We start from the raw sequence: 21,159 nt of genomic DNA, 5'->3' as shown, positions 1-21,159 counted from the left end.
CGCCGTGGCTCCGCCTCCATGTGGGTGTGGTATATCCAGAGCCCCGCCTCCTGGCGGTGTCCCGGGTTACTGTCCCCTCTCGATGACGTTTCATGTCCGGTTGTTTGTCGCGGGTTGATGATGTCAGGGTTGGAATGGCGATGGCGGAGGTGGATGGAGAGCAGCTCCTGGGGCCGGGGCCTGGGCCGCGGCAACACGCCAGCACTGTCTGCCTGATCGTACTGGGCATGGCGGGCTCGGGAAAAACCACGTTTGTCCAGGTATTGCTGACTGGGAAAGGTAGAGATGAGAGCAGGAGTAGGCCGTTCGGCCCCTCGAGCCTGTACCAGTATTTAATATGATCACGTGATGTCACTATCCCAGTCCCACCCTGTGCCCATCCCCCTCGGTCCCTTCAGTCACAAGGACCGTGTCCAGCTCCCTCTTGAATATATCTGATGAATAGGCCCCAACACATTCCTGTGGGAGATAATTCCACAGGTTTATAACTCGCTGGGTGAAGCAATCCTGCCTCATCCCCGCCCATCAATGACTCTACTCTTATTCTTAGACTGTGGCCCCTCGTTCTAGCCTTCCCTAACATCAGGCACATTCTTCCTGCATCTATCCCGTCAGTCCCATTAGGATTTTGTATATTTCTATGACATCTACACCTCGTTTTTCTAAATTCAAATACAAGTCCAGTCAATTCACTCTTTCCTCATATATCATCCTGCTATCTCAGTGATCAGTCTATGGAACCTTCACTGGACTCCCTCAATAGCAAGAACATCCTTCCTCAGGCTGGGGGACCAAAACTGCACACAATACTCAGTAGGGAGGCAGTAAGTCTCGATTCTCATATACCAGACACCTGATAGTGCAGCAGGTCTAGCAGCAACCATAGTATTAGTTCTGAAGAAGTGTTATATTGGACTTTAATCATTAATTCTGTTTCTGTTTCCACAAAGCTTGCCAGGTCTGCTATGTTTTCCAGTCTTCTGTATTTGTAGCAGATGGTGGGATTACTGTGGGTGTCCAGGGAGGGGTGTTGGGAGAGTGAAGGGGATGGTGGGGTCAGGTGTATAAATGTGTTGAAAGCGATTCAGTGGAGATGTACTAGATTGATGGCTGGAATGGTTGGATTTCCTAATGAGGTAAGATTGGACAGACTGGGTTTCATTCCAGTAGATTTTAGAAGCATGTGATGGTGAAGGGGGTGAAGAGGTGGTAAGCAGTAGTAACATGATCAGAATGTAACAGATCCTGAATGACTTGACCCAGTGGATATGGAAATACTGATGCCTATTTTGAGTCCGTCCAGATCTAAGGTCATTGTTTTAAAGTTAGGGTAACCCCTTTGAATGGAAGCTTTTTTGGAGCTAGTGTGACGTTGGGTCACTGGCTGTCAAGGTGGCAGAGAGCGATTGGAATGTGGATATAAACTAGTCGGCTATGATCATAGTGAATAGTGGTGCGGACTAGATAGACTGAATGAGCCTAAAAGTGTGGTGCTGGAAAAGCACAGCAGGTCAGGCAACATCTGAGGAGCAGGAGAGTCAATGTTTTGGGCATGATCCCTTCTTCAAGAATGACTTGACGCATGCCTGATGAAGGGCTCATGCCCGAAGCATCGATTCTCCTGCTCCTTAGATGCTGCCTTACCTGCTGTGCTTTTCCAGCACCACACTTTTTGACTCTGATCACACTTTCTTCTAGATGGACTGAATGGCCAACTTCCAGTTTGTATGTTTCTGTCTGCTGTGTCTGAGGTACTTTTACAATGAATCCAAATGAAACTCAATCATAACATAAGAACCAGGAGCAGGAGTAGGCCGTCTGGCCCTTTGAGCCTGCTCTGCCGTTCAATAAGATCGTGGCTTGAGCTTCACTTACCATTATTGTTCAAAAATATTCTGTCTTGGTTTTTTTACCGAAGTAACGTTAACTACTTCATAGGGGCAGGAATTCCATAAATTAGAAGACTATCCCCAAAGCATGCAGTCTTCTGAATTAGTGGAGGAAGAACTGATAACTCTGCAGAGCTTCTCTATCTAGAAAAACATTTGGAATTGGTTATTCTTTAATGTCAAAAGATAAAGACTAGAATGTCTGGAGTCTGTTGCTCTCATGTTTTGGGGATTGTGGTCGTCACTAATTCCACACGACTGTCTCTGCAATATTTCAGACACAACTTGCTCTGGAAATTTGATATCGAGAAAAATAAATAGGTTTCATCCTGAACGGGACACAAGTTTCCTTTTCAGCACTTGGAGAGATCACTGGGGTAGCTCTTCCTCAGACTTTTTGTCCCCACTAATTCCCAATACCAGAGCGTTCTCCATCGGTCATTGTTCAGTCAGCCCCAGCAGCATCAACAGCAAAGCATGCAGTTAGCACCAATGGTGTCATTTACAGGAAGCATGGTTTTAAAAGTCTCCACTTTTCAAATTCAAGAAACCACTCCAGATCTTTCCAGAAAACATGAAATATATCAGTTTTTCAACAGTCCTTCAAAATGTAAGATCTCTCAGACCTATTAGAAATGAAACATATAACAATATGCATCCTCACGTTAAGGAGACAGACTGTATATAGTTTTCTCGGTGTGGTCTCACAAAGTCTTTATACAAGTGGTCTGTTACAATTAGGGCATATGGGAAAGTGGTGAGTGAGAGTGAATGAGAGGTAAGCGATAGATATGAACAGAGAGAAATGAGGATTAACTTAAAGAGATCAATGATTAATGAGGACAGGATGAGAAAGAGGATCAGGGTAATGAGATGTGGAGGCTTGGTGCGTGTCTGGCTGTAGTTTGTGCATCAGCTGATGGACACCATGTGATTCTTTTTCCTCCTTTTTCTGTCCTACAGAGACTGACCAGCCATCTCCACAGTAAAGGAACTCCACCTTACCTGATAAACCTGGATCCAGCGGTACATGAGATTCCTTTCCCAGCCAATATAGGTGAGTGCCCTGAATCAGGTTCCAATTGTGCTGGTATGTGGAAGTCTGGGTGTGGGAGGGGTTGCAGAATTAGGCTGGTGCAAGGTTCTTTGGGGAGGACTGGCCTATGTATCCATTTATTCATGGGGCCAGTCTTATGGGGTTCAGGAGCTATGTACAATGATCTGATAGAGGTTTTTGTTTTGCAGATATTCGGGACACTGTGAACTACAAGGAAGTGATGAAGCAGTATCCTTCTCGTGGGGGGTGTGGTGGGTGATATCCATATAAGCAATTTGGGACTGATGGTGTGTGAAAAAGGCGAGTGTATTACTTACGCACAGAAACATGCCGTTCAGCTGAACAGGCCCATATTGATGTTTAAATTTTGTAAGAGTCTCCTCCCACCCCTCTTTGTCTAATCTAAGTCTTATGTCATATAGTCTTAGACTCTTCGAGCTGTACAGCATGAAACAGACCCTTCGGTCCAACTCGACCGTGCTGACCAGATATCCTGAATTAAACTTCGTGCCATTTGCCAGCATTTGGATCATATCTCTGTAAACCCTTCCTACTCATATACCCATCCAGATGTCTTTTAAATGTTGTAATTGTACCAACCTTCATCACTTCCTCTGGCATCTCATTCCATGCACACACTACACTCTGCATGAAAAAGTTGCCCCTTAAAAGTTCCTTTTAAATCTTTTCCCCCTCATCTTAATCCTAAACCCTCTAGTTTTGGCCTGCGCTAGCCTGGGAAAAAGACATTGACTGTTTACCCTATCTATGCCCCTCATGATTTCATAAACATCTGTAAGGTCACCCCTCAGCCTCTGATGTTCCAGGGAAAATAATCCCAGCTATTCAGCCTTTCCATATGATTCAAACCTCCAACCCTGCCAGCGTCCTTGTAAATCTTTTCTGAACCCTCTCAAGTTTTACAACATCCTTCCTATAGCAGGAAGACCAGAATTGTACACAATATTCCAAAAGTGTCCAATGTCCTCTACAGCTGCAACATGACCTCCCAACTCCTCCTTAATATATTCCTCTAATTCTTTGCACCTTCTGCTTATCCACCTTCCCTTTCAATGCTTCTACCCTTCATGCCTCATCTGCTCTGTGGAAGTGTCTTCTACATTTTTACCTCAAAACGAAGAGGTCTTACAGAATTCTCTGTTGACTTTATAAGTGAATTGTTCATCTCTCCCACGGATAAAGCATTATTTTTCCACCTACTCTTCTGAATTATGTAATAATATCAAAGGTCTGCATCAGCTCATCCATCAGTCTTTTCCCATCTGGAGAAAACACGCCTAGTCTCTGAGGGAGAGAGAGGAGTTGAACATGTGGGTGCAGGGATGGTGCAGGAGGGAGGGTTTTGGATTCCTGGATAATTGGGGCTCCTTCTTGTATAGGTGGGACCTCTACAAACAGGATAGTCTTCACCTGAACCAGAGGGGTACCAATATCTTGAGGGGGAAGATTTGCAAATGTTCTTCCAGTAGGTTTAGCTAATTTAGCAGGGGAATTGGAACCGAAATTGTAGTTCAAGCAAAAGGGAGGCTGAGAGTAGTGAAGTCAGAACTAAGATTTCAAGATCGCAAGGAGGCACCGGCAAGTAAGAATTGGTTTGAAGAGTGTCTATTTCAACTCCAGGAGCATCCGGAATAAAGTGAGTGAACTTGCAGCGTGGGTTGGTACCTGAGGCATCGATGTTGTGGCCATTGGCCGTTTTCATTGCGGAGACATGGATAGAGCAGGGACAGGAATGGTTATTGCAGATTCCGGGATTTAGAGGTTTCAGTAAGAACAGAGAAGATGGTAAAAGAAGGGGAGGTGTAGTATTGTTAGTCAAGGACAATATTATGGTAGCAGAAAGGATGTTTGAGGACTTGTCTACTGAGGTAGTATGGGCTGAGGTTAGAAACAGAAAAGGAGAGGTCACCTTGTTGGGAGTTTTCTATAGGCCTCCAAATCGTTCCAGGAATGTAGAGGAAAGGGGAGCAAAGATAATTCTGGATAGGAACGAGAGTAACGGGTAGTTGTTATGGGGGCCTTTATCTTTCCAGATATTGACTGGAAATACTATAGTATGAGTACCTGAAATGGGTCGGTTTTTGTTCAGTGTGTGCAGGAGGGTTTTCTGGCACAGTATGTAGACAGGTCTACAAGGGGCCATGCCATATTGGAGTTGGTACTGGGGAATGAACCTGGCCAGGTGTTAAATTTGGAAATAGCTGAGCACTTTGGTGGTAGTGACCACAATTCGGTTATGTTTACTTTAGTGATGGAAAGAGATAGGTATCTACCGCAGGGCGAGAGTTACAGCTGGGGGAAAGGCAATTATGGTGCGTTTAGGTGTGATTTAGGATGCATAGGACGGGGAAGGAAACTGCAGGGAATGGGCACAGTTGAAATATAGAGCCTATTCAAGGACCAACTACTGCATGCCCTTGTAAAGTATGTACCAGTCAGGCAGGGAGGAAGCTGTCAAGCCCGGGAGCTGTGATTTACTAAGGAAGTTGAATCTCTTGTCAAGAGGAAGAAGGAGGCTTAGGTTAGGATGAGACGTGATTGCTCAGTTCGAGCGCTTGAGAATTACAAGTTAAGCAGGAAAGAACTAAAGAGAGAACTAAGAAGAGCCAGAAGGGGAGATGAGAATTGTTGGCAATAAGGAAAACCCTAAGGTTTGTATAGGTATATCAGGAATAAAAGCGTGACTAGAGAAAGATTAGGGCCAATCCAAGGACAGCAGTGGGAGGTTGTGTATGGTGTTCGAGGAGATAGGGGAAGTGCTAAATAAATACTTTTTTGTCAGTATTCACACTGGAAAAGGACAATGTGGTCGAGGAGAATACTGAGGTACAGGCTACTAGACTGGATGGGATTGAGGCTCACAAGGAGGAGGTGTTAGCAATTCTGGAAAGTGTAAAAATAGATAAGTCCCCTGGGCTGGATGGGAATTATCCTGGGATTCTCTGGGAAGCCAGGGAGGAGTTCGCTGAGCCTTTAGATTTGATCTTTATGTCATCACAGTCCACAGGAATAGTGCCAGAAGACTGGAGGATAACAAATGTTGTCCCCTTGTTCAAGCAGGGGAGACAACCCTGGTAATTATAGACCAGTGAGACTTACTTCGGTTGTGGGTAAAGTGTTGGAAAGCGTTATAAGTGATAGGATCTGTAATCATCTAGAAAGGAATAAGTCAATTTGGGATAGTCAACACGGTTTTGTGAAGGGTAGGTCATGCCTCACAAACCTTATTGAGTTCTTTGAGAGAGTGACCTGACAGGTGGATGAGGGTAAAGTGGTTGATGTGGTGTATAGGGATTTCAGTAAGGGGTTTGATAAGATTCCCCATGATAGGCTATTGCATAAAATATGGAGGCATGGGATTGAGGGTGATTAGCAGTTTGGATTAGAAATTGGCTAGCTGAAAGAAGACAGAGGGTGGCGGTTGATGGGAAATGTTCATCCTGGAGTTCAGTTACTATTGGGGTACTGCAAGGATCTGTTCTAGGGCTACTGCAGTTTGTCATTGTTATAAATGACCTGGATGAGGGCACAGGAGGATGGGTTAGTAAATTTGCAGAATAAGGTCGGGGTGTTGTGGATAGTGACAAAGGATGTTGTAGGTTATAGAGGGACATTGATAAGCTGCAGAGCTGGGCTGAGAGGTGGCAAATGGAGTTTAATGCAGACAAGTGTGAGGTGATTCACTCTGGAAGGAGAAACAGGAATAGAGTACTGGGCTAATGGTAAGATTCTTGGTCTTGTAGATGAGCAGAGAGATCCCAGTGCCCATGTACATAGATTCCTGAAAGTTGCCAAACAGGTTGATAGGGTTGTTCTGAAGGCATATGGTATGTTAGCTTTTATTGGTAGAGGGATTGAGTTTCAGAGCCGTGAGGTAATACTGCAGCTGTACAAAACTCTAGTGCAGCCGCACTTGGAGTATTGTGTACAGTTCGGGTTATGGGAAAGATGTGGAAACTATGGAAAGGGTGCAGAGGAGGTTTACTAAGATGCTGCCTGGTATGGAGGGAAGGTCTTATGAGGAAAGGCTGAGAGACCTGAGGCCGTTATCGTTAGAGAGAAGAAGGTTGAGAGGGGAGTTAATTGAGACATATGATCAGAGGATTAGGTAGGGTGGACAGTGAGAGCCCTTTTCTTTGGATGGTGATGACTAGCACAAGGGCATAGTTTTAAATTGAGGAGTGATAGATATAAGACAGATATCAGAGGTAGTTTTTTTATTCCGAGTGTAGTAGGGGCATAGAACACCCTGCCTGCCACAGTAGTAGAGTCACCAGGTTTCAGGGCATTTAAATGGTCATTAGATAGACATATGGATGAAAATGGAATAATCTAGGTTAGGTGAGCTTCAGATTGGTTTCATAGGATGACGTAACATGGAGGGCCGAAGGGCCTGTACTGCGCTATAATGCTCTGTTCTGTGAGGAGCATGGGTAGGTTGAATAGTCAGGGTCATTTCCCCAGTGGAGAGGATTCCAAAGTTAAAAACCGAGGTCCTTTAAATGGTGGTGGGGGGGGAAATAATTTAAAAGGGACCTCGGGCAGGTTTTCCTACAGAGGGTGGTGTCTATAGAGTGAGTTGCCAGAGCAACTGGTGGAGGCTGGCAGAATTATAATGTTTAAAAGGCATCTAGATGGGAATATGAATCGGAGGGGTTGAGAAGGATATGGGCCAAGTGCTGGCAAATGGGTCTCGATTAATTTAGGATATCTAGTCAGCATGGCCAAGTTCCACCAAAGAGTTTGTACTGTGCCGTACATCTCTCTGACCTGCACCACACTTCCAAACAGTGCACTCCAGACCCTAACAACTCACTCAATGAATACGTTCTTTCCTATATTGTGCTTAGTTCTTTTGCAAATCAGTTTTATTCTGTGTCCACTTATTTTTGATCCTTGACAAGCGAGAGCAATTTCTCCCCATCTACTCTCCCCAGCCTTCACATCATTTTACAAACTTTTATTAAGTCTTCTCTTGGCAAAAACAATCCCATCCTTTCTGATCTCCGCTCATAACTAAGGTGTTATTCCTGAAACCAGTCTCTGCTGCACTTTCTCCAATGTGTTGATATCCTTCCTCTGATGTGTTCAGGACTGAGGTCTGAGGCAAGAGCAACATCACTTCGTTATATACAGTCGTGAATAAAACCGAGAACACTGTATACTTTATTAATTGCTCTCACTTTCTGGTTATATCCCTCAGGAAATGAACTTCAGTGCTTTGGTTATCCTCTTTTATGTGAGTGGGCAAGTGTACAACTGGTGAACTATTATGTGAGTAAATGTGAAGGTTTTTTTGGTAGCAAAAACAGGAAGGCAGATTATCTGAGTGGTGATAGGTTGGGAAAGGAGGAGGTTCAGTGAGACCTAGGTGTTGGACAGCAGTCACTGAAAGTAAACATGTAACATGCACTGAAGAAAGCAGATGGTGTGTTGACCTTCATAGCAACAGGATTCGAGTACAGGAGCAGGCATGTCTTGGTGAGACCACACCTGGAGTATTATGTGCAGGTTTGGTCTCCCTTCCTCAGGAAGGATGTTCTGCTATAAGCAGAGGTACACCAGATTGGTTCCTGGGGTTATGTCTGAAGAGAGATTGGATCTATTAGGACTATGTTTCAGAGAGCAGTAGAAGGGCATGGAATGCACTGCCTGCAACAGTAGTAGACTCACCAACTTTAAGGGCATCTAAATAGTCATTGGATAGACATATGATGAGAATAGCATAGGTTAGATGGCCAAAGGGCCTGTACTGCGCTGTAATCTTCTATGTTCACTGAAGTTTAGTAGAATGAGGAGGGATCTCATAGAAAGCTATAAACCTCTTAAAGGATTAAACAGGGTAGATGCAGAAGGGATGTTTGCAATGACTGGGAGGTCTAGAACCAGGGTCTCACTGAGATGAAAAGGAATGTTGCCACCCAGAGTGAGCCTGTAGAGTCCTCTGCCACAGTTCAGGCCTAGATATGGAATATTTTCAAGAAGGAAACTGATAAAGTTCTCTGGGTTAAACGGATCAAAGGGTATGGGGACAAAATATGATGGAGTAGGTTTGAAGGGCCAAAGGCCAACTCCTGCTGTAAGTTTTGATGTTTCTATGTTTATATCCGTGTGAGTTGTCCGCCTGTCTGTTCTTGATCAGACAGCTGGTTTGTTTCCCTGAACTGCAGCTCCAGGTATGGTCTTGGACCCAATGGTGGCATCGTAACAGCTTTAAACCTGTTTGCTACACGGTTTGATCAGGTAAGAGTCTATTGGTTGTGGGGAGGGATGGAGGGAGAGTGTTCATTTTAGGATCTACAACTCCGCTCCTTCTGCCTGATCCATTGGGGCCCTGAGTCTTCCTGTCACCCGGCTAAGTGATGTTCTCGTTGTTGAATTTACTAAACTGTAGTGTTGACATTTCATGAAGGGTTTTGTTGTTGATGCTATTCCTCTTCACTCTGTCTGGTACAGGTTATGAAATTTATTGAGAAGAGACAACAGGACTGTCGGTGAGTGAATTTCGTCATAAACTGGGAGGCCATTTGAGCCATTACCTGGAACTCCACATTAGCTTTTCAGTTTCTGTCTTTGAAATGATGTTACAATCTCTGCCTTATCCATCCTTAACTTCAAATATTCTCAATTATAATGCCTCAAATTCTTTAGATTGTTGTGTGGGTATGCTGATAAAGTGTTTGTGGTCACACTGGAATGAAACAGAAATTTAGACAGAGAATTAAATCAAACAAATAAATAATGGAGCAATATCGCGACTACAATGCAGTGAGATTAGGGCCCATGGCAAGGTTGTAGGCTACAAACAGGCAAAATCAAAGAGACAGGTGATTTGGGACAAATTCATTGTGTTGAACAGTTAAATGGGTCAACGTGTGTGTACACTAATGTGTAAACGTCAAATTCATGAGATTAGGCTGAATTCCCTAGTCCTGAAGAAGAAACGAGGAATGGGTAGGAGTATTTAATTAGGTGAGAGTTGAAAATTGAGTAGCTCAGTGCAGGGTAAACCTTTGCAATGATGTTCTCTAACCTTTAGAAAGCATATTGACCTTCCGACTGCAGATATTGGGCAGCCTATATGCATGTATTTGCATCTCATTAAAAACACAACTTAGAACATAGAACATTACAGCGTGGTGCAGGTCCTTCAGCTGTCAATGTTGCGCTGACCTGTGGAACCAGTCAGAAGCCCATCTCACTTGCACAATCCCATTCTCATCCATATGTTTGTCCAATGACCATTTAAATGCCCTTAAAGTTGGCGAGAGTGTGATGCTGGAAAAGTACAGCAGGTCAGGCAGCAGCCAAGGAGCAGGCGCATCGACATTTCAGAAAACAGCTGATGAAGGGCTTTTGCCCGAAGTGTCGATTCTCCTACTCCTCAGATGCTGCCTGACCTGCTGTGCTTTTCCAGCACCACATTTTCGACTCTAATCTCTAGCATCTGCAGTCCTCACTTTTGCCTTAAAGTTACCAAGTCTACTGCTGTTGCAACCTACTGGTAATAAGTTACTCTGCTAATTAAGTTCACTCAATTGTGAAATACGTGCCTTCACAAACCTGACTATCTGTTTCTAAACAGCCTCTGCCTGCCGAGCTCCCCTTCTCCCTGGTCTTCAGTGAATACCTGTTGCTTTGCTTTTCTTGTGATGTAGCTTTAAGTCAAGGTTAATTTTGAATTGTAGTGTAGGCTGTGCAAGTGGAGCAAAAATGATACACAGCAAGATCACCTTATAGAAGTTTATAAAATCATGAGGGGCATGGATAAATAGACAAGGTCTTTTCCCTGAGGGGTTGGGGGGGTGGGGTTGGGTGTGTCCAGAACTAGAGGGCATAGGGTTAGGGTGAGAGGGGAAAATTTAAAAGGAACCCAAGGGGCAACTTTTTCACACAGAGGGTGGTACGTGTATGGAATGAGCTGCCAGAGGATGTGGTGGAGGCTGGTACGATTGCAACATTTAAGATGCATTTGGATGGTTATATGAATAGGAAGGGTTTAGAGGGATATGGGCCGGGTGCTGGCAGGTGGGACTAGGTTAATTTAGGATATTGGGTCAGTATGGACGAGTTAGACAGAAGGGTAAAAACAATGACTGCAGATGCTGGAAACTAATCCAGAGTTAGACGGAAGGGTCTGTTTTCGTGCTGTACGTCTGTCTCTGTGACTCTGGGGCGGGGCGGAGCAAAAACAGTCTGAAGGAGGGTCAGTAGGATGAGGAGGAGCAATGATCAAGCAAGGATGGAGCGCTGTCTGTCCAAGGCTGGAAGAGTAGACATTCCTGCACCTTCCAGATCTGCCCTGGGACGTATAGGCAGGGTGCATCACCTAGAGCGGAGTGTTATGGCACTGTTGGACATTAATTCCTGGTGATGTGAATGGTGGTTCTGAGTGACAAAAAGTACAATCAGCAGGCATGGGGAAGAGTTGGAGGTACAGTGGGAATTGTATGGTCATGGTCAGGGCTTACGTAACCTCAGAGCAGGTCATGAACAATGAGGGTATAGGTCACCTAGAGAATGGGCGAATTCTAGGTTAGGAGGGGACTGGGACCTCTTGCTTAGTGCTTGGGCACAAAGGATGGGAATCAGTCAAAATGGAGGAAGGTTCCAGAGAAATGGCAACATGAATCGCAAGATGGTGTGGGTGAATACTGATTTAGGGTAGAAGGGGAGAGAAGTGGGAAAGTGATACATCTGAGCTTTTGATATTCTCCTGAGAAAGCCGAGGTGCTGGCAAATAAACAATACAGAAAGCTGGAGGACAGTTTTTTTCGGTGAGCCAAGTTAGTGTTTAGAATCTTTATCTGGCTGAAGAGAGATTTTATGGAGTCCAATGGATATAGAGTCCTGTACGGCTAATGAATCAGCATTGCTTCAGAACACAAGGACTGCAGATGCTGGAGATCAGAGTGAAAGAGTGTGGTGCTGGAAAAGCACAGCAGGTCAGGCAGCATCTGAGGAGCAGGAAAATTGGTGTTTTGAGCATAAGCCTTTCATCAGGAATTGCATTTCATGGCCCAGCACTGGGCCCTGTGGCAAACCACTCATGAGATCCTGCCAGCCTGAAAAAGACCCATTTTATATGAGTGTTAAGGAGGTCATGTGGCATAGGTTTCCCAGCTGAAAGCTTATAAGTGATGGGGTCAGGTTGGCGGCAGATCTGTAAATACCATCGGGGTTGTTTTTCATCCTCGCTGAAGAGATCCTCACTGTTGTGTCCAGGAAGATGCATGGACATTTCCCCAGCATTTCCCAATGTTTTGCTGAAATAGTTGTCCTGTGAGGTGACAGGGAGAGACCTCGGCATGACATACCTGTTGGATAAGGAGGTGGCCAGGAGAGGCTGCCTAAATGAAGGGCTTAGTGTGGCATCATGGAGCAGGTATGGAGGACACAACTGAAAGACAATTACACCTGTATGGATCAATCAACTGTATTTGCAGATCTACCGAAACTGATAATACTATAAAAGAGAACGACTCCACACGCCTGGTTATAGTGCAGATGAAAAGGGAAAAGGATAAGGGAGCAGCCAGAGCAGACGCAGACTGAGCCTGCAGAGGCACAGGATCGAAGTAAGCAGGAACCATAATCACATTGTGCATTGGTCAGAAACAGAATCTAAATGATGCTACAGCCAATACAATGCAGAAGGTGCATTAAGTTATTTCAGTGGGTTGTGTTCTACCAATGGTAATTGCTGGATGAGGACATGTAACTGCAGGAACACAGAGACAATCCTGTGCCTGGTGCCTTGACACTATCCACCGTCCTGAACTTGAGGCTTGTCACAGGCTCCACTGGGAGCCTCTGTGGACTCACTGCCAGCTATTCAAGTGCACGCAGGAGGTCACTGATATTCTCCTCTGAAGAGCCCAGGGTTTTGTCAGGGCTCCCATGGATGCAGAGACCGCGGCAGTGTTGTTTCCCACAGGTGCAGAATACAGTAGGTAGCTCTCACTACCATTAGAATGCCTAGGGAATCGCAGCTGTCTTCTTCAATAAAATTTCTGCAGCATACAACTAATATGTGACCACGCCATTCCAAATACTCCAGTTTCTCATAATATCCAGGGAATTCTCAAGGCTTCTACATTCCGAAGTGCTCAAGTGGCTGTAATCTCACTTCCAGCTGGTTACTGGAAGGTGAAGACTACACCATGAAGCCCTGACACAAATGGTGTCATCAGACAGCTGCTGAAGAGAGGGAGAACATTGTACATGCTTCCACAAAGGTCAGCATTGAAATGGTGCTAGGACTGCTCAAACTGAGCTTCAGGTGATTAGCCCCCTTAGGTGGTGCACTCCAGTAAACACCAGACAAAAATAGAGGCTTTTGTGGTACAGAAGTAATGCACTAACCTTTCAACCAGGAAATCTTATTCAAGTCCCATCTGCTCCAAAGGTGTGTAACAGAATCTCTGGACCAGTTGGTTAGAAAATATCCTGTACCAGAAGAAATAATCAGACCATTGTAGTGTGCTACACCCGCCACACCTTCATTCAACAAGAAGAGAACATCTTTAGAGACAGAAATTGGAGATCAAGAGCTCTCCCCTAATAATGAAGGGGAAGTAGATGGTTGAGTTACCTTACAGACATAATTCTTGCAATGGTCAGATGCAGCTGATGAAAACCTACTACAAACCGATTCCAAGAGGAGTGAATTACAGATACCAATTTCTTAAAACCTGCTCCCTGGGAAACTGTTTTATTTTCTATTCATGATCATTGAATTCCTACAGTGTGAAATCAGGCCATTCGGCCCACCGAGTCCACATGGACCCCCTGAAAAGCATCCCACCCACACCCAGCGCCTCTACTTTATCCCTTTAACCCTATATTTCTCATAATTAACCCACCAAGTCTACTCATCCCTGGATGCTATGGGCAATTCAGGATGGCCAATCAACCTAACCTGCACTTTGGACTATGGAAGGAAACGGACCACCCAGAGGAAACCCACAGAATGGGCAAACTCCACACAAACAGTCACCCGAGGCTGGAATCGAAACTGGGCCTCTGACGCTGTGAGGTAGCAGTGCAAACCCCTGAGCCACCATGCTGCCCCCTCTGTGCATCATGATGTGCTGTGGACCAGCTCTTGTTTCAGAATACCTGCATCCTTATTATTCTGCTATTGTATGTTTATAAGGACACTCTCAAAATGTCATGGAGAATATGTCAAATGGCTCACAGACACTTTCAGAGGATATAGTGAGGACATTTAGATGGATACTGGGATGTGAGAAAGTGAAAGTTTGCAGGATTAGTTTGGAACTCATGAGGAGCTGTGGTGACAGTGAGGCCATGGCATTAATTTGGGACCTGAGGGTGTAAGAGCATCAAAGGCTGTGTGGCCTCCAGTGGAGCGATCACTGACCTTTCGTGAATTCAGTCTCAACAGTCAGCTGGGCTTTAGATTGATAGAGGGCAATAAGGAGTGGGATTAGCTTTGATGAAAGCAGAGAGTGGGGTAAAAGGGTCCTTCTCAGGATGGTAGCTGGGGTCAACTGGTGTTCCACAAGGCTGAGTGTTGGGACCACATCTTTTCACTGTATATATTTATGATCTAGATGAAGGAACTGAGGGCATTCTGGCTAAGTTTGCAGATGATGCAAAGATAGGTAAAGGGGATAGATAGCATTGAGAGGGTGGGGAGGCTGCAGGAGGATTTGGGCAGGTTAGGAGAGTGGGCAAAGAAGTGGCAGATGGAGTACAACGTGGGAACGTGTGAGGTGATGCACTTTGGTAGGAGGAGTAGAGGAATGGGCTATTCTCCAAATGGGGAGAACATTCAGAAGTCTGAAGTGCAAAGAGACTTGGGAGTTCTAGTCCAGGATTCTCTCAGGGTAAACTTGCAGGTTGAGTCAGTAGTTAGGAAGGCAAATGGAATGAAGGCACTTATTTTGAAAGGACTAGAGAAAAAAAGCAGAGATGTACTTCTGAGGATCGGTAAGACTCCAGTCAGACCACATTTGGAGTATTGTGTGCAGTTTTGGGTCCCTTATCTCAGGAAGGATGTACTGGCCCTGGAGCGTGTTCAGAGGTGGTTCGCGAGAATGGTCCCAGGAATGAAAGGCTTAACATATCAGCAATGTGGGTTTATACACAGCGGAGTTTAGAAGGGTGAGCCATGCGTCGCCACTTACACTCCCTGCAATCAGCCCTACCCCAGCTCAGGACAACACTCTCACAGACCTGCAAAGGACCCCTGCTGTTCTTCATCTACAGAAGAATCCACAAACTCAACAAACAGTTCTTCCTAGCCCTATCAGAGATTAAAGACAGTAAGTACCAAAAACTTTCATGTACTTACCCCCACACTCGTGGCCCCTCAACTATTCCAGAATCTTCCACAGGCCTGTCGGACGCCATTACACATGTGGCCTCCACAGCGCCCGCGGCACCAAAGGCCGCCGCCCACCGTGACGTCACTTCCGCCCCCACCGACCTCGGAGCCCCCGCGATCGCCGCCCCAACAACTGCCCCGGTGACCACCACACACACAACCGCTTCCACGATCGCCGACGGACCCGCGACCCACGCGGCCACCGGGAATGACCACCACTCCTCCGTCGCCGCAACCATTTCCGCCCCTCCGGTTGCCGTCGGCGCAGCCACTTCCGCCCCCACTGACATCACTAACCTGCAGGAGCACAAATCCTCAGGTTTCCCCGCCCCCACGCCGTCTTTCGTCACTACGCGTAACCCCGCCCCCACGCAAACCTTCGTCACCACACATAACCCCGCCCCCACATCGTCTTTCGTCACTTCACGTAACCCCGCCCCCACGCTTATTTCCGTCACGACGCATGACCCCGCCACCACGATTGACTCCGCCCCCCCATCGAGCAACGTCACCACGTCTAACTCCGCCCCTACGTCGATCTCTGTCCCCGCCCCCAGCTCCAGCTCCAGTCCCACACCAGGTCCTAGCTCCCAGCCTTGCCGGATCTTCACCATCCCTCCAGATCTCCCCCTCTCTGAGGATGAAAGATCAGTCCTCAGCAGAGGCCTCACCTTCGTTCCCCTACGCCCTCGGATTAATGAGTTCAACACGCGCCGAGATATTGAACAATTCTTCCGCCGCCTTCGCCTCCGTGCCTACTTTCACAACCAAGACTCCCGCCCACCCTCTGACGACCCCTTCTCCCGCCTCCAACACACCCCATCCACCTGGACACCCCGTGCTGGCCTCTTACCCGCCCTCGACCTCTTTATAGCCAACTGCCGCCGTGACATTAACCGACTCAACCTGTCCACCCCTCTCACCCACTCCAACCTCTCACCCTCAGAACGTGCAGCCCTCCACTCTCTCCGCTCCAATCCCAACCTCACCATCAAACCCGCAGACAAGGGAGGCGCGGTGGTAGTTTGGCGCACTGACCTGTATACCGCTGAAGCCAAACGCCAGCTCGCGGGCGCCTCCTCTTACCGCCCCCTTGACCACGAACCCACCTCCCACCACCAAACCATCATCTCCCAGACCATCCAGGACCTCATCACCTCAGGGGATCTCCCATCCACCGCCTCCAACCTCATAGTCCCACAACCCCGCACCGCCCGTTTCTACCTCCTGCCCAAAATCCACAAACCTGCCTGCCCCAGCCGACCCATTGTCTCAGCCTGCTCCTGCCCCACCGAACTCATCTCCCAATACCTCGACACGGTCCTGTCCCCTTTAGTCCAAGAACTCCCCACCTACGTTCGGGACACCACCCACGCCCTCCACCTCCTCCAGGATTTTCGCTTCCCCGGTCCCCAACGCCTTATTTTCACTATGGACATCCAGTCCCTGTACACCTCCATCCCCCATCACGAAGGACTCAAAGCCCTCCGCTTCTTCCTTTCCCGCCGCACCAACCAGTACCCTTCCACTGACACCCTCCTTCGACTGACTGAACTGGTCCTCACCCTGAATAACTTCTCTTTTCAATCCTCCCACTTCCTCCAAACTAAAGGAGTTGCCATGGGCCCCAGCTATGCCTGCCTCTTTGTAGGATATGTGGAACAGTCCATCTTCCGCAACTACACTGGCACCACCCCCCACCTTTTCCTCCGCTACATCGATGACTGTATCGGCGCTGCCTCGTGCTCCCACGAGGAGGTTGAACAGTTCATCAACTTTACTAACACCTTCCATCCCGACCTGAAATTCACCTGGACCATCTCAGACTCCTCCCTCCCCTTCCTAGACCTCTCCATTTCTATCTCGGGCGACCGACTCAACACAGACATCTATTATAAACCGACTGACTCCCACAGCTACCTGGACTACACCTCCTCCCACCCTGCCCCCTGTAAAAATGCCATCCCATATTCCCAATTCCTTCGTCTCCGCCGCATCTGCTCCCAGGAGGACCAATTCCAACACCGCACAGCCCAGATGGCCTCCTTCTTCAAGGACCGCAGATTCCCCCCAGACGTGATCGACGATGCCCTCCACCGCATCTCCTCCACTTCCCGCTCCTCCAACCACCACCAAGACAGAACCCCACTGGTTCTCACCTACCACCCCACCAACCTCCGCATACAACGTATCATCCGCCGCCATTTCCGCCACCTCCAAACGGACCCCACCACCAAGGATATATTTCCCTCCCCTCCCCTCCCCTATCAGCGTTCCGCAAGGACCACTCCCTTCGTGACTCCCTCGTCAGATCCACACCCCCCACCAACCCAACCTCCACCCCCGGCACCTTCCCCTGCAACCACAGGAAATGTAAAACTTGCGCCCACACCTCCACACTCACTTCCCTCCAAGGCCCCAAGGGATCCTTCCATATCCGCCACAAGTTCACCTGTACCTCCACACACATCATCTATTGCATCCGCTGCACCCGATGTGGCCTCCTCTATATTGGTGAAACAGGCCGCTTACTTGCGGAACGCTTCAGAGAACACCTCCGGGCCGCCCGAACCAACCAACCCAATCACCCCGTGGCTCAACACTTTAACTCTCCCTCCCACTCCACCGAGGACATGCAGGTCCTTGGACTCCTCCACCGGCAGACCACAACAACATGACGGCTGGAGGATGAGCGCCTCATCTTCCGCCTGGGAACCCTCCAACCACAAGGTATAAATTCAGATTTCTCCAGTTTCCTCATTTCCCCTCCCCCCACCTTGTCTCAGTCGGTTCCCTCAACTCAGCACCGCCCTCCTAACCTGCAATCCTCTTCCTGACCTCTCCGCCCCCACCCCACTCCGGCCTATCACCCTCACCTTGACCTCCTTCCACCTATCCCACCTCCATCGCCCCTCCCCCTGGTCCCTCCTCCCTACCCTTTATCTTAGCCTGCTTGGCTCTCTCTCTCTCTCATTCCTGATGAAGGGCTCATGCTCGAAACGTCGAATTCTCTGTTCCTGAGATGCTGCCTGGCCTGCTGTGCTTTGACCAGCAACACATTTGCAGCTGTGATCTCCAGCATCTGCAGACCTCATTTTTTACTCGAGGGGGAATCTAATTGAAAGAAGGGTGAGGTGGGGAGGAGGGGGTGAAAATGAAGGATATTGGCCAAAATTTGGCAGGTAGAGTAATGACATGGATAAGTGTGAAGTTATCAAATTTGATTGGAAGAATAAAGAAGCAACTTATTATCTAAATGGAGAGAAACTTCAAAATGCTTTGGTCAGAGGGGTCAGGGTGTTCTTGCGGATGCATCACAGAAAACTATGTAGGTCCAGCAAATAATAAGGAAGGCAGCTATAATTTTGGCATATATTGCTCAAGGAAGAATCATCAAAGCAGTGAAGTGTTGTTGTAACTGTACCAGCTGTGGGTGAAAGTGCATCAGGGTACTGTGTATTGTTCTAGTCCCTTTAATTGAGGAAGAATATAACTTCATTGGAGACAGTTCAGAGAAAGTTCTTGAGATTAATTCCAGAGATGAAAGGGTTTGTTTTATGAAGAGACATTGAACATTTAGGCTTATACTTGTTAGAGTTCAGAATGATGAAGAGATTTAATTGAGGTGTATAACTGTTAAAGGACGTTGACATAGTAGACGTAGAGAGGATGTTTCCCCTTGTTGGACAATCTGAAACAGATTTAGGTGAAGAGATGGAAGAGGAATGACTTCTCTTAAAAGGTCATAAATCTGTGGAATTCACTATCCCAGAGTAAATTGGAGGAGATGGACAGATTATTTGTTGATAACAGGTTAGATAATTTAGGTGAGTAGGCAGGAAAGTTGAGGCTGAGATGAGATCAGACCTGATTGTATTAAATGGCTGAGCAGCCGTGAGGAGTTGAATTGCCCACCTCTCCTAGTTCTAATGTTCTGATGGTTCCAGCATTTTCTGCTTTTATTTGAGAAGTCCATTCCCAACTTTATTTGATTAACATTTCCTGACAGTAGCTCCAAACAAACATGTAACAGGAATCCTTGCCTTTATAAATAACACCAGAAGTATAAAAGATGAAGATTAATGCTCCAGCTGGGTTATTGTTCTGGGCAGTGAAGGATTGAACTGAAACCTCATTAGATTAGATTAGATTAGATTAGATTACTTACAGTGTGGAAACAGGCCCTTCGGCCCAACAAGTCCACACCGACCCACCGAAGCGTATACCACCCAGACCCATACTCCTACATTTTCCCCTTCACCTAACACTACGGGCAATTTAGCATGACCAATTCACCTAACCTGCACATTTTTGGATTGTGGGAGGAAACCGGAGCACCCGGAGGAAACCCACGCAGACATGGGGAGAATGTGCAAACTCCACACAGAGAGTCGACTGAGGCAGGAATTGAACCCGAGTCTCTGGTGCTGAGAGGCAGCAGTGCTAACCACTGTGCCGCCCATATCTTCATACATTTTTAAACTTTTATTCAAAGGTGCATTATTTTGTTGTTTCGTGCCATGTGGATATTCTGGCAAGGCCAATGTTTGTTGTCCATCCCCAGCTGCCCTTCAACTGAGGAGAGGGACATGACTGAGGGACATGTGTGATGTCAGGGACTGGACCTGGGATTGCTCTCCTTTGATTAATTAGGGGGTGTTGTCCCCTCATTTCTTTCAGGTTTGTTCTGATAGATACTCCTGGACAGATTGAAGTATTTACCTGGTCAGCTTCTGGAACCATCATCACAGAAGCTTTGGTAAGTGTTTAAAGTCTGGTTGAAGATTTGTAGCTCGGGTGTCCATTGTTGTGGTTCTGTTCGCCAAGCTGGAAGTTTTTGCTGCAAACGTTTCATTCTCTGGATAGGGAACATCATCAGTGCTATTGGAGCCTCCTGTGAAGCGCTGCTGTGATGTTTCTTCCGGTATTTATAGTGGTATACCACTATAAATACCGGAAGAAACATCACAGCAGCGTTTCACAGGAGGCTCCAATATCACTGATGTTCCCTATCCAGGGAACGAAACGTTTGCAGCAAAAACTTCCAGCTCGGCGAACAGAACCACAACTTTGGTAAGTATTAAAACATGGAGTAGAATTTGTGGATCACATCAGCTCGTGTCCAACCAGTAGTACCATTTGTCCAAAGCCCAATACATATAAATGTGCTGTACCCCTATCCTGGGAGTGTTTGATGGAGACAGTGTTGATGAGTTTTGCCATTCCCCTGTGCTGTGAGGAGGGATTTCTTCTCTGAGTGTTGTGGGTCTTTGGAACTCCTTGCCTCAGAGAACTGTGGGACAGAGTCCTTGTATTCTTAAGGCTGAGAGAATTTCTTGCATGAGCAGGAAAGACTTGAGCGTTGGATCAAGCATGATCCTATTAATGGTGGAGTCAGGCTCATGGAGCCTATCAGCCTACTCCTGTTCCTATTCCTTATGGTTTCATGGGCCTGTGTATCCTCATGCAGCGGTTACTGAAGGTAAACGTGATAGGGGAGTCCAGAACTGGGGTGGGTCACAGCTTAGGGAAATGGGTTTGACCATTTAGCGCTGAAAGGTGGAGAGATTTCTTCACCCGGAGAGCGTGATCTTGTGGAATTCTCTGCCACAGACAGCTGTCAAGGCCACACCAATTTCAAAAAGGAATTTGATATAAGCATTTGGGATAAAGGAATCCAAAGAGGATAGAGAGAAAGCAGGAACAGGCTATTGAGTTAGATGAGCAGCCATCCTCAAAATGAATGGAGAAGCAGGATCGAAGGACTGAATGACCTACTTGTCATAATTTCTATGTTTCTGCGAACACTCTTTGCTCTGTGTCCACTCTCTCAAAAA

General features: G+C 46.9%; 1 protein-coding gene across 1 annotated transcript in view; it reads left to right on the top strand.

The window, feature by feature from the left end:
- Positions 1-114: 114 nt before the first annotated feature.
- Positions 115-21,159, top strand: part of gpn1 (GPN-loop GTPase 1) — a 74,819-nt gene continuing 53,774 nt past the window's right edge. Inside the window, exons 1-6 of the mRNA XM_060830713.1 lie at positions 115-260; positions 2,853-2,946; positions 3,135-3,174; positions 9,144-9,210; positions 9,424-9,461; positions 20,003-20,081. Of these exons, the coding sequence (XP_060686696.1) occupies positions 135-260; positions 2,853-2,946; positions 3,135-3,174; positions 9,144-9,210; positions 9,424-9,461; positions 20,003-20,081 (444 nt within the window). The 5' untranslated portion in view covers positions 115-134. The remainder of the gene's footprint in view (positions 261-2,852; positions 2,947-3,134; positions 3,175-9,143; positions 9,211-9,423; positions 9,462-20,002; positions 20,082-21,159) is intronic.

The sequence above is a fragment of the Hemiscyllium ocellatum genome, chromosome 10 (assembly GCF_020745735.1).
Source record: "Hemiscyllium ocellatum isolate sHemOce1 chromosome 10, sHemOce1.pat.X.cur, whole genome shotgun sequence".
NCBI classification, from domain to species: domain Eukaryota; kingdom Metazoa; phylum Chordata; class Chondrichthyes; order Orectolobiformes; family Hemiscylliidae; genus Hemiscyllium; species Hemiscyllium ocellatum.
This window is presented reverse-complemented; position numbering and strand designations above follow the sequence as displayed.